At 43.6% G+C, this 12,406-nt stretch overlaps 2 protein-coding genes across 2 annotated transcripts in view; one reads left to right on the top strand and one right to left on the bottom strand.

The window, feature by feature from the left end:
* tmco4 (transmembrane and coiled-coil domains 4) overlaps positions 1–920 on the bottom strand; it is a 29,169-nt gene extending 28,249 nt beyond the window's left edge. Inside the window, exon 1 of the mRNA XM_056423936.1 lies at positions 839–920. Within this exon, the coding sequence (XP_056279911.1) occupies positions 839–881 (43 nt within the window). The 5' untranslated portion in view covers positions 882–920. The remainder of the gene's footprint in view (positions 1–838) is intronic.
* A 232-nt stretch (positions 921–1,152) lies between these two features.
* On the top strand, positions 1,153–10,936 carry vwa1 (von Willebrand factor A domain containing 1). The gene is made up of 6 exons (XM_056423944.1): positions 1,153–1,252; positions 3,535–4,092; positions 4,919–5,248; positions 5,843–6,118; positions 6,227–6,502; positions 9,992–10,936. The coding sequence occupies exons 1-6, from the start codon at positions 1,168–1,170 to the stop codon at positions 10,018–10,020; spliced, it is 1,554 nt and encodes a 517-aa protein (XP_056279919.1). The 5' UTR covers positions 1,153–1,167; the 3' UTR covers positions 10,021–10,936.
* The last annotated feature ends 1,470 nt before the right edge of the window (positions 10,937–12,406 follow it).

The raw sequence follows: 12,406 nt of genomic DNA, 5'->3' as shown, positions 1-12,406 counted from the left end.
ACACACACACACACACACACACACACACACACACACACACACACACACACACACACACAATGCCCTTTAGATAGACATAAACTCTTAAAATCTGCTAACAATACTGAGGACCAGGCACATGCACAGATAGAGCCCTAGTGGTGCTCAAGCACCAGCCCTTTTGCCCTGGATGAGAAAAGTGCCCTTTTTGCTGGAGCCCACTTTTTTCATTCATCAATATTTAAGAATAAAAGTTACTCTCTCTGTCATCAAGTCCCCCCAAATGTGTTTTAATATCTGCCGGGCCATTTATTTGAGTTATTGTGAGAATTTCGCCCCGACATGCTCCGCTCGTCAGTGTAATGCTGCTTATGCTTAAACTCTTTCAGAATTTTTTTTTGGCATTGGGTGCCTTTTTTTTGGGTTTGAGCACCTGCTCCCCAAAATGTCTGTACACGTGCCTGCTGAGGACCTTGTATATATATTGTAACTTATAGCCTTCTTAATATAAATAGTTATCATTGTTATAGATAAAACCACTATACCACCTTATATAAATCAGTTAAAGTCAGAAATAATTATATCAAATGGCATAGCAAATTTGGCCGGCTAATATAATACTTTGAAAGGGTCCCTTGATAAGTGGAATACGCCTACTTGTGATTAATTCCTTATTTCACAACAGGCAGAAGTTTGTTTGGATCAATATTTTATGTTTATAATCTTATCGATATAAAACACTATACAATTAATGACTGTATTATATTGCTATTGCATTTCCTTTTTAATAAACATATTTTTTAGTAAAAGCGAACGACAGTTGTATTTTGAAAGTTGTGTCCGGAAACCTTGCGTTTACCTCTCGCGATGTAGTGGTCTTCCAGAGCGCGAGCGAGGCGCATTCGCCTTGACGGGGAGCGTCCAGACGCAGCGCGCACGAGACTGGAAGTTCCCAGTTTAGTTGAAGTTTAACTTGCTGCGTCTCCAGTCACCGACCATGCTCTCCGGGGGAGGAAGAGGAAAAAGCGAAATAAAAAAGAAAGCCGGACTGGACGCGACTTAATTATGCTTCCGACGAATCACTGACTGGGGAATGCGCTCCTCCGGGCTGTGGCGGATAGACGGTTGACTCAAGAATACACTTGTGTCTCTTTTTGCTTCACGGGGAACTAACTCATAACTGTTGTGATGGAGAGCCACATGCTGGCGACATGGCTGCTGTTGTGTGTGCTCCTGCGGCCGTCGGCTACACAGGACACTGCACCTGAAGGAGGTAAGCCAAATCAGATAGATAAGGCCCCCCATTGATCCGGTATCTATCTATCTATATATCTATATATATCCATGTATTGATTGATCTCTGTATATATACACATATGTATTTGCATTTGTTATATATATATATATATTAAATAAATACATATTTATTTATTTTAATGTATATTTACTTATAAATTAAATAATATATACGTATATCTCACGTTATATATTAACAACTGATTGGTGGCGCATGACATATTTCCATGAGAAACTGATGTTGCTGCAGGAGGTGGAGGGGCTGTCTGGAGCTCAGGGTGGTTCAGGGTGGGGTTGATATTACAGCAGTGTTCTCAGTGAAATGGCATGACTCCGGGCACTGAATTCACAGTTGACGAAATCTATAGCCTGAGGCAGTGCTTCCCCAACACTGTTATTGGTGGTGGGGGGGGGGGGGGGGGGACTTCAGGTGCTCCCCATATATACCACACACACAATCTCGCACACACACTCTCAAACACAAACATGCACACAAACACATACACAAAGGAGTTGAATTCCCAGATTATTGTCTGCTGATGACATCTATTGGCGTTACAGCAGTGGCTTCCAAGACAACGGCAAAGCAGTCTCCAGATCCAGTGAAAAAGAGTACCATCTTCATTATGTAATTCTCATCTTCTGAGAAAAGAAAACTGAGCATGAGAATCACTAATATGCATTCTTAGATTTAATATATTATTATATTAAGATGGAATAACATCTCTCTTCTCTGCCTCTTGCATTGGTGTGGTGCTGAGACGCCCCTGTGTGAGTTGACAGCTAACACGCACCTCTAATTTTGACCACGTTTCCCGTTCCGTGGCAATCCACACTGGCAGAAGACTCAAAACAAACGTCATCATCCGTTATCCCCATGTGACTCAACATGTCCTGAGAGGCTAAACTTGGTGGTGGCGACCACACCGGCGAGTCTGCCGCTGAGAGCGGATCTCTGTGACTGCGTTAGCATAGTAAATCGGTGAGTGAGTGGTCGTTTTGGCTATTTCCATAATAGGGACCCAATGACACTCAACCCACAGAGCTCACGGTAATTGGGCTTTTTATAAGTGCCAGCTTGGCTTTTATGAGACTTATATCAACCCCACGAGCCACAGCCACGCAGAAAAAGAAAGGATGTCATTATGAGACATTTAAAGAGCATAAGGGATCAGTAATTGTACCTGTTGTGCTCACGTCTTCTCTCTAGATAAACAGTTAAGCGGTTATCTCCAGACGCCAACATGTTAACTTTTTCTGAGATAAAAGACATACCTGCACACATGGGTAGAGGTGGAAAAAGGAAAGGGGAGGGGTATGTGTGGGGGGGCTCCAAAGTCCAAAACAGCAAGTCAGTTCTACTGACTTCCGGCTGATGGGGGGGGGGGGGGGGGGGGGAAGCCAGAAAGCTTTTCAAGAGAGAAAAAGAAAAAGAGAAAAAAGAAGAGGCATTAAAAGTTTTCAAAAGTGTCTGAGCTGATGCCGAAATTGCAGTCTTGAAAAATCAAAGCAACCTCGGCCAAACGAAGGCCTTCGGTCTCGGTTGTTTTGCTTCTCCCTTTTTACTCTTCACTTCTAACGGTGGCCGTTTTCTTCACGGATGACTGCACAATTTGCAACTTAATATTGCTTTTGGGATTCTGCCTCCATCTGTCTGCTTCTCCCTCTCTCTCTCTCTCTGCTTTGTATATGGCCATCCAGCATTCCTCCTCGTCTCTCACATGGAACTGCCAGCGCACCCACCTCTATGCCTCACTCCTCTCCTTTTAACGCCTTTATTTCCCCCGTGTCCCACCCGCTCTCTACAGTTAAAGCCCAACAGCTACTGTCCCCCCTCCCCCCCTTGGCACCCACCTTTTAACTTAGCTTCTGTTACAAAATATGGAAAATTGTGAGAGAGAAGAAGAAAAAGAAAAGAAATCCCCTCCGTGGCTCGCTGCTTTTATCAATCTCCCACTCCTTCTGAAGTTATAACTGTTTGTTTGGATTCCTCCTTATCTTAGTTTATTCGTCACTTGCAGATTATGTGCTGCTTTTCATGCCGGCAACATCCCCAATAAAAGTCGCTGTTCCAGGAAGCAGGACGGAGAGAGGGAGATTCCAAATGTGTGTGTTTGTGTCAGGGGGACCTTTGGAAAAAGTAGTGGGAGTAAAAATGAATCACAGCAGCACCCGAAGGAGGTCGGCCTTCGTATTCATTTTGATTTGATTTGCATCTGCATGACCGCATTGATCTTCATTGTATTCCCCCCTCCACAGTGCTGAACTGCTGCGAGGGAGACGTCCTCTTCTTGCTGGACTCCTCGGGAAGCGTGTCGTCCTACGAGCACTCGCGCATACTCGCCTTCCTGTCGGAGCTCCTTCTGCCCTTCTCGCTGGGGGAGGACCAGGTGAGGGTGGGACTCCTGCAGGTGGGCACCCTGCCTCGTCTGGAGTTTGGCTTCGACGCCCACGGCGCCCAGAGCGGCCTCCAGGAGGCCTTGAGGAACGTCAAGCCTCTGAGAGGAGACACCAACACAGTGGAAGCGCTGAGAATGGCAAGGGAGCGGGCGCTGAGACCCGGAGCACCGGGTGGGGCCCGGGAAGGGCTCCCGAGGGTGCTGGTGTGGTTGACGGACGGGGTGAAGCCCGGCGACGTGATCAAGCCGATGGCGGAGCTCCGGGAGGAGGGCGTGGCGGTGCTGGTGGTCTCTACCGGGCACAGCAACTACCAGATGCTGAGGCAGGTGGTGACTCCGCCGGTGGAGAACAACCTGTACTTTGTGGACATCGACGATGTGAGCATCATCACAGAGGACCTGCGGGACGCCATCATCGGTGAGTACAGAGCGCGATGGCAGAGGGTGTTTGAGGTTGAAGGTTTTGGAGTCATTTTGAGTCATTTCTTTCTGTGTTTAATAAAAATCACTTGAATGAATTCATATTTCACAAATCTTGAAATGAATCTTGGAAATGCCATGTGCGTTTCGTAATCCACCGGCTCATTCACGGATCAAAAATATCTCCCGCGCTCCTCCCTGATTCCACACATGCTGCCGAAGACAGTGAGACTAAATGGGAAGCCGGGACATTGAGTGTCTGTGTCGGAAGAGTTCCTGTAATGAGATAGGACTATATTATTGGATTAATGATTCAATTTCCCCCGCTGCATCTACCAGCACTATGCCAGAAATGACACATACATACACACATATATATATATACACATATATAAATACACACATACACACATAGAGGGAGAGGGAGAGAGAGAGAGAGAGAGAGCTCACAAGGGACACCTCAGCGATTCCACAGTGTTTACTACAGCTGTGAGACATGATGCATAGTATACAAAAGGGGCTGGTGCTCAACATGGAGAAATGCATCGGCCCATGCTCAGTCCCTCAGGGTCCGATCGCAGACATCAATGCCTCCATGGCATTTGTTATTTTGTTGCAGGGCCTCACTGGGTTGGCTATTTCAAGTTGTCTTATTGCAAGCGCTAAAAATGCATCCAGAAACCCAAGTCTGGCACTCTCCAGGCGCCTGTCTGAAACCCATTTTTAGCACCGCCTTGTTGTCTTCCCCTCGCCACCAAGGTTTTTGTGTCGACAAACAAGGAAGCTTCATTCGTCTTATTTTTCTTCTCCTCTCCCCCCTGCAGAAATCATCCGAGCCGAGCGCATCACCGTCCGCGACATTGCCACCGACTCTGCCACCCTGCAATGGCGGCCCGTCCTGTCCGGTTTGACGGGCTACTACGAGATCCGCTTCAGTTCGCTGTCGCCGGGAGAAGCGGGAGGTGGAGGAGGTGAAGCCGGAACCAGTCCGAGCACCAGTGGGGCTCATTACCAGAGGCTGACCAAGTCTGCAGAGTCCAGCACTGCTAGACTGACAGGCCTGAAGCCTGACACCACCTACACCGCCACGCTCACCCCGGAGTCCAATGACCAGGCGTTTAACACGCTCTCCATCACCTTCGCAACTAAGCCAGGTTGGGTTCCATCCTATTCTAACCTTGAGTCAGATCTCAAAACTCTTTCTTACCTCACTAACTAACTTGGCTTTTTTTTTTTTTTAAGTTGTATTTAATTGTAAATTGAATATCTTGAGCTTTTGAAGCTCACCATGCACCTTTTGAACTTTTTATGGGCATTATACACTATTATTTGTCGTTTAATGTAATTTGTTGTTGCTGCTTGTAAAAGAAATCCCAATAATTTGGCTCTAATTTCATTTGGAAAAATCTCATTTTAAATCAGGTAAATATTTTTTTTAACACTATCCCAATATTTTCATACGCGTTGAATTGTATTCTTGTCTACATACAACATTGCCAACTTTTTTGCATTATCAGCTGACCTGCTGTGCACTGACTGAAAGCTTTGAAATGCTACTTATTAACTGGAATTAATTAATTGAATTGTTTCATTTATAAACCATCTCTATCTTCTGTTTTTTATTCAATTTTTCTATTCCAGTTTGTTTGTAATCATCAATCCAATGATCATCATGAATTAAATGATCATGGAAAGGTTATTCTCCTTTTATAACCTTACACTAACTCAATGTTATCTTTTCCCGCCAGAGGTGCTGAGCCCCGCCGTGGTGACGGTCTCTGAGTCGGGGCTAACCAGCGTCCGGGTGAGTTGGGGTCCCTCTCAACCGGAGGCGGTCACGAGCTACTACGTGGAGTACTCCGCCCTGCCCAGGGGCAAGCTCCACGCCGTCACCGTCGGCCGGACGCAGAACTCCACGCTCCTCAGGGACCTCCAACCAGACACCACGTACTTGGTCACAGTCAGCTCCCGGCACGCCTCGGGCACGGAAAAGGCGATGTCCGTCAAGGTGTGCACTCAGGAAGGTGAGCCACATGTAGAGAACACGCAGCCTCGTCATTCATATCCACTTCTCTAAAATGACCTTCCTTTTAACACTCTGGCTAACGACCGGTGCGGTTTTTTTATTGCAGTGACTCCGGCCCTGGCTGACCTCCAGCTGACCACGGTGGGCAGTGACTCGGTGCAGGTCAACTGGAGGAGCAGCCCGGGCGGTCTGAGGGGCTACTGGCTCACCTGGGAGGGTCAGCGGAGCTCGGTCCCCGGCCAGCGCTCCTCCCTCTACCTGCCTCCCGACTCATTGTCCACGCGGCTCAATAGCCTGCCCCCGGCGGCCAGAGTGTGTGTGTCACCCATTTACCGGACGGCGCGAGGGGAGGGGCTGTGTTGCACCGCACAGTTCCATTCAAGTGAGTGGTGGAATTTTCTCTTGTCCGTACTTTTAGAAATTAGCATGGGAAATTTACATATTTGCTTTCTTTGAGAGAGCCGGGATGCAATTAGCCTAGCTTAGCACGAAAACTGATTAAACAAACAAGACTTCTTTTTTTTAACTTACTAGCTGTTTGTACTCATGAAGCAACCAAAAAAAGTGACATTTTGCTGAACAGATGCTTCAATTGCTGATGAGCAGGTTGATACCTCTCTCGTCTCAGTTGCTCAGCAACCAGCGGAGGCTTCAGGAAGTTACCAAACTGGTGATTTGTCTTTTTTTCTTGCAAAGGCTTTTGTCCGGGTTAGTCAAACGAGTAACAGCGTGTTAATCAGTGAGCTTTTTGAAGTGCTTGTAAAGGGGTTTTGTCCCCTCTGGACAGCTGTTTCCATCTTTTGTGCTAAGTTAAGTTAATCGGCTGCCGGCGGTAGCTTTATATTTGTGTCTATTTAACCCTCCTGTTGCCTTAGGGTCATATTGACCCGATTAAATATTACACCCTCCCGTCGCCTTTGGGTCATTTTGACCCGATTCAATGTTTCACCCTCCTGTTACCTTTATATTTACTAACATATTTTACCCTTTGGGTTCAATTTGACGCCAGCAATTAAAACCTCCAGAAAATTATTAGAATTAATATTGTTTTCCAAGTTTAAGTGTGAGGCACTTTATGTTTGTTTGTTGACTACCGAAAGAACACCGACATTAAACATTGAATGGGGTCAATTTAATCCTAAGGCGACACAAGGGTGTAATATTGATTCGGGTCAAATTGACCCTAAGGCAACACAAGGGTTAAGTTAGATAAATCAGTCAACGGTCAAATAATATTATTAATTAAGATTAATAATCCCTAAAATTACAAAACATGTGATTCTTCATTGCTGTGAGCAATACATTCACCTCTGATTTCATCGGTGTGTGGACGTTAAGATATGTCTTAAATAAATAAATAAATTGTAATTGGGTGGAACAGACCCTCTAAACAGAAACATGCTGATGTTGGACTGAATGAATAGGTTTGTTTATTTGTTTGTTTATTTATTGGATCCCCATTAGCTGACGCCTTAGCGACCGCTAATCTTCCTGGGGTCCACAGAAAGGACAAAATACAATACATACAAAAACATACAAAACATATCGTGAAACCAACAGTTAAAAATAGTACAACAAAGTAAAAAGTAGTGCAGTCAGATGCACAGTACAGTCGAAGGATAAGATATATGTTATGCAATTAAACTTAAATCATACAAAGAAAAAGAAAAAGAAAATCAGATGACTAAAAAGCAATAGAATACGTCAAGTGGTGAATGTTCTTAGGTGCGCCTTTAATTGTTTTTTGAATGACAAATTATTACTCATGTGAGTTAAACGAGGAGGTAGTAAATTCCAAGCGGTAATTGCACGATAGATAACAGTACGTTTGAGGAGGTTAGTTCTTGGGGTTGGCGGTATCAATTGACCTAAACTAGCATTCCTTGTGTTATGGTTATGTCTGTTAAATGTGTATTGTAACTGATTGAAGAAATATACCGGTGTCTGATTAAATACTACTTTCCTGAAAAACATGAGAAGACAAAAGTGAAGTTGAGTTTCAACTGAGAACCATGACAGGCGAGAGTGCATATATGCAGTATTAGTTCTAATTGAACACTGGAGTGCTAATCTGGCAGCTCTGTTTTGAACCATTTGTAGTTTATGTATGTCCTTCTTAGCAGCCACTGCCCATATGAATGGAAAGTACATCAGATGACAAAAGACCAGGGAGTGTAACACCTGACAAACAATAGGGAGAGTTAAATAAGCAAAGCACTTTCTGGTCATAGCTATACCCCTTCCCATCTTAGTGACAATGCTGTTGATGTGCTCAGACCACGACAACTGTTCATCCAACACTACACCCAGTAGTTTGACCTTCTGGACCTGTTCTATCGCTGAGCCAGACATTGACAGGTGAAGCTTTGTGTCACCGTTAAGTGTATTCCTAGAGCCAAACACAATGCATTTAGTTTTAGAAATGTTCAGGGATAGCTTATTCACTTTCACCCAATCAGACACTCTCTCCAGATCCTGATTCATAATGGTAGCAAGTTCCAGTTTGTTTGAAGAATTACTGTACAGTGTTGTGTCATCAGCATACATTACCATGTTGGAGTTTTTAATTGACAAAGGGAGATCATTTGTGAAAATGGAAAAGAGTAAAGGGCTCAAGCAGCTCCCCTGTGGAACCCCACAGCTGACATGTCTACAGTCTGATAAACTACCATTATAAAAGACTCTTTGCTTTCTCAGAAAGATAGCTAACCATCCAAGAGAGTGCAGTTCTGCTGAATCCATAACTTTCAAGTTTGGTAATCATAATGTCATGATCAATTACATCAAATGCAGCACTAAAGTCAAGCAAGACTGCCGACCATTTTCTTATTGTCCATCTGTATCAGCCAATCATCAGTTAGCTGGGCAAGGGCAGTAGCTGTTGAGTGATTAGGTCTGTATGCATGTTGGGAACTAGTCATGAGGTTATTCCGAATAAAATAATCCTGTATTTGTTTGAAAACAATTTTCTCCAATAATTTACTCAAAATGGGGAGTATACAAATTGGACGGCTGTGAAGGCAGATTTCTTGTCCTTAGGTATAGGAATCACCTTCGCCACCTTCCAGACCTTTGGGCATACACCATACATTAAGCAGTTGTTGAAGATGTGACATATTGGTATAGATAAGTGAACAGAAGCAAGTTGCAGCAGTTTACCATCTAAATGGTCTATACCAGCCATTTTATCGGTCGGCAGAGACGACAACATTCTCTCGATTTCAGGGGAAGTAACCTGCACAAAATCAAATTGACAGTTTTTGTCCAACATCATGTAGTTCTCAATCAGTGTGCATGAGGAGGAGCCATCGGTGGGTCTCAAGTTTGTTCTCAGATTATCAACTTTACTCGTAAAATAGTTATTAAAATAATTAGCAATCTCTTCTGGTTTTGTGAGAAACGAACCATTATTTATTATATTAGGCTTTGCATGATGTAAGGACCTACCCATTATATCATTCATAATTCTCCAGAGTTTCTTCCCATCATTCTTTGAGTCGTCAATTTTGCTTTGGTAATACTCTCTCTTTTTCCCTCTGTTCAATTTAGTTACTTGATTTCTTAATTTACAATACATTTTCCTATCAGACAGTGAGCCAGATGTATCAGCCACTAGTTTTGCCTCATTCCTTTGACCCATAAGTGTTTTCAAATCACTACTGGGGCACACTTTGCGTTTACAGTTTTTTTTTTTAATGGTGCATGTTTATCCGCAATGTTCATAAATAATTTCATGAAGGTTTAGATCAGTTCCATTAAACTGAGTGAAGAAGATTCATAACACTTTGACTTTTGCTCAGATATTTCAATGTATGTTTCAATGTATGACTGTCAAAGTCTAAACTTGTGTCCCCCCCCCCCTGCCCTTTAGATGCACTATCATATGGCTACCAATCATAGCACCCCCTGAGCTGCAAGTGCTCCCTACCAAACTTGGAGGCCCGATGCAGGCAAAGAAGAATGCAGACTTTTCTTCCATCACTCTTTTCCGTTGCCTCTCCCCTCTGTGGACGTTATCCAGGAGAGCTGTGTGGTTTTGGCTCACTGAGCACTCGTGTGGAAGCCATAGACACGTGAGAGACAATATGGCCACAAGTTGACTGCTACGAATGTGCAACACAGAGTACTATTTGCTTTTTCCACTTTCTTCCTCATGTCCTCTGGTTTACAACCGTAATATATGTATAATACAGAGTAGAGTTACAAGCATAAAATGAAGATTTTTCTGGGGTTTGTTTTTAGTTTTTTCCCCGCAGAAACAGAGCGGGGCATGCTGGGAATGTTGGATATTTTATGTGGCTTGTTCCGGAGAAGGGCTTTGCACCATATGTGGACCCGATGCCAAAATCAGCTTTTTTTCTTCTCTACTCCAAATCCTGCTAACACACAGAGTAAATCTGATGTACATTTAGAATGAATACTCACAAGTTTTACTCAAATTACTTATTAGGGTCCCTAATAACGGTCTGCAGGATTGCTTTGAACAGCGTCCACATGTCCCGTCGCTGCGGAAATGCTGGGTTGTATGTGAGTAATTTCTGCCTGTGGGCATGGATCCATTATTCATATTTATTAATCAGGAATCATGTAAGCATGATAATTAATAACGCACAGTATTGATAGACATGCTGTTTACATATTAAGACTGTTACCTTCTTTTTAAGCGAGTCTCTGCTGCCCCCTGTTGAAAGGATCCTAACAGGCGTACAGCTGGTCTTTTCCTGGTATTCTCAAATGTGTTGTATATTGTTGGTTGACCACTATTGAAATTTAACATATGTAATAGAAAAATGCAATAAAGTCCTTTAATAATGTTGTTTGTAATAAGTGTATGTATATATTATTATTATTGTTATTATTATTATTAGTAGTATTAGTATTATGTAATACATCATTTAGTATTGTGGAAACAGATATGGACAAACTCCACTGATTGTAGGAGTCATGAGGACTCAGTGAAGACTGTTCAGGAGCTTTGAAATAATCTAGCAGGCAGAGTGGGTCCAAGGAAAGAATTTGGGAAGTGTGGGATACCACATGTTGAAAGTTTGACTCACTTTAGGGACTCAAATTCTGTTTTTTTTGGGCCCTGCTGCTTCAATGGTGGCCATTGTTCTTAATTTATTCTGCATCATGGGAAATACAACAATTCCAAACTAGATCAGGGTACTCAAATGTTAGTCTACTATATATGGGACTGGAATACAAAAGTATAAACTACTTAAAAAACAACTTTTAACCTGGTTCATCTTAGTTGTACTCTTCTTAAACTGCAGCGGTGCTGGAAGCCATGGATTCCAAAACACTCCGAAGGCATGTTCAGCCGTTTCGGAATACCGGAGACAATACACAGCGACCAGGGGAGAAACTTTGAGTCGATGGTGTTTGCCTCCATGCCTGGGCATGCACAAGACGTGCACCTCACCCCTGCCTTATAGGGTTACAATGGGTCCATTTGTTATCCACCTCATTGTGTTTCTTCATCGCAATCCTGTCTGATGTCCAGCTGAGTAGCAACGTTCACTTTGCCTAATATGGCTGCTTGACGGAGTTATCCATGTGTGTCCTGGTGTTCTCATGTTTTGTGTGTGCTTCATGTCCCTTACTCCTGTATCTGTCCCTGTTGATTTATAAAGCAAACATGGAAACCTAAATACCGGATTCGCATGACTGCATCCAGCTAGCCAAATCTTCCTGCCGTACTAGTGTCTACAAAAGCTTCCAAACTTCTTGGTGTACCAGTCTCTACAGAAGCTTCCAAATCTTCCTGGTGTACCAGTCTCTACAGAAGCTTCCAAACCTTCCTGGTGTACCAGTCTCAACAGAAGCTTCCAAATCTTCTTGGTGTATCAGTCTCTACAGAAGCTTCCAAACCTTCTTGGTGTATCAGTCTCAACAGAAGCTTCCAAATCTTCTTGGTGTATCAGTCTCTACAGAAGCTTCCACATCTTCTTGGTGTATCAGTCTCTACAGAAGCTTCCAAACCTTCCTGGTCTCTACAGAAGCTTGGCATGTGCCGCTTCCCTTTAGCGCCAGTCTTTTGTCTTACCTCGCCCCTGCCTTATAGGGTTAACATTTTCCCATTTTTAATCCACCTCCTCATTATGTTTCTTCATCGCAATCCTGTCTGATGTCCAGCTGAGTAGCAACGTTCACTTTGCCTAATATGGCTGTTTGACGGAGTTATCCATGTGTGTCCTGGTGTTCTCATGTTTTATGTGTGCTTCATATCCCTTACTCCTGTATCTGTCCCTGTTGATTTATAAAGCAAACATGGAAACCTAAA

The sequence above is a fragment of the Pseudoliparis swirei genome, chromosome 9, assembly GCF_029220125.1.
Source record: "Pseudoliparis swirei isolate HS2019 ecotype Mariana Trench chromosome 9, NWPU_hadal_v1, whole genome shotgun sequence".
Classification (NCBI taxonomy): Eukaryota; Metazoa; Chordata; class Actinopteri; order Perciformes; family Liparidae; genus Pseudoliparis; species Pseudoliparis swirei.
Note: the sequence above shows the minus strand (reverse complement) of the source record. Positions and strands in the feature narration are given on the sequence as shown.

What these genes read in the sequence shown, in the direction of transcription:
- vwa1 (XM_056423944.1), top strand. Translation starts at nt 1,168, where the DNA reads ATGGAGAGCCACATGCTGGCGACATGGCTGCTGTTGTGTGTGCTCCTG. An exon ending in GGACACTGCACCTGAAGGAG is followed by an intron (nt 1,253 to 3,534) that starts GTAAGCCAAATC and finishes CCCCCTCCACAG; the next exon opens with TGCTGAACTGCTGCGAGGGA. An exon ending in CCTGCGGGACGCCATCATCG is followed by an intron (nt 4,093 to 4,918) that starts GTGAGTACAGAG and finishes TCCCCCCTGCAG; the next exon opens with AAATCATCCGAGCCGAGCGC.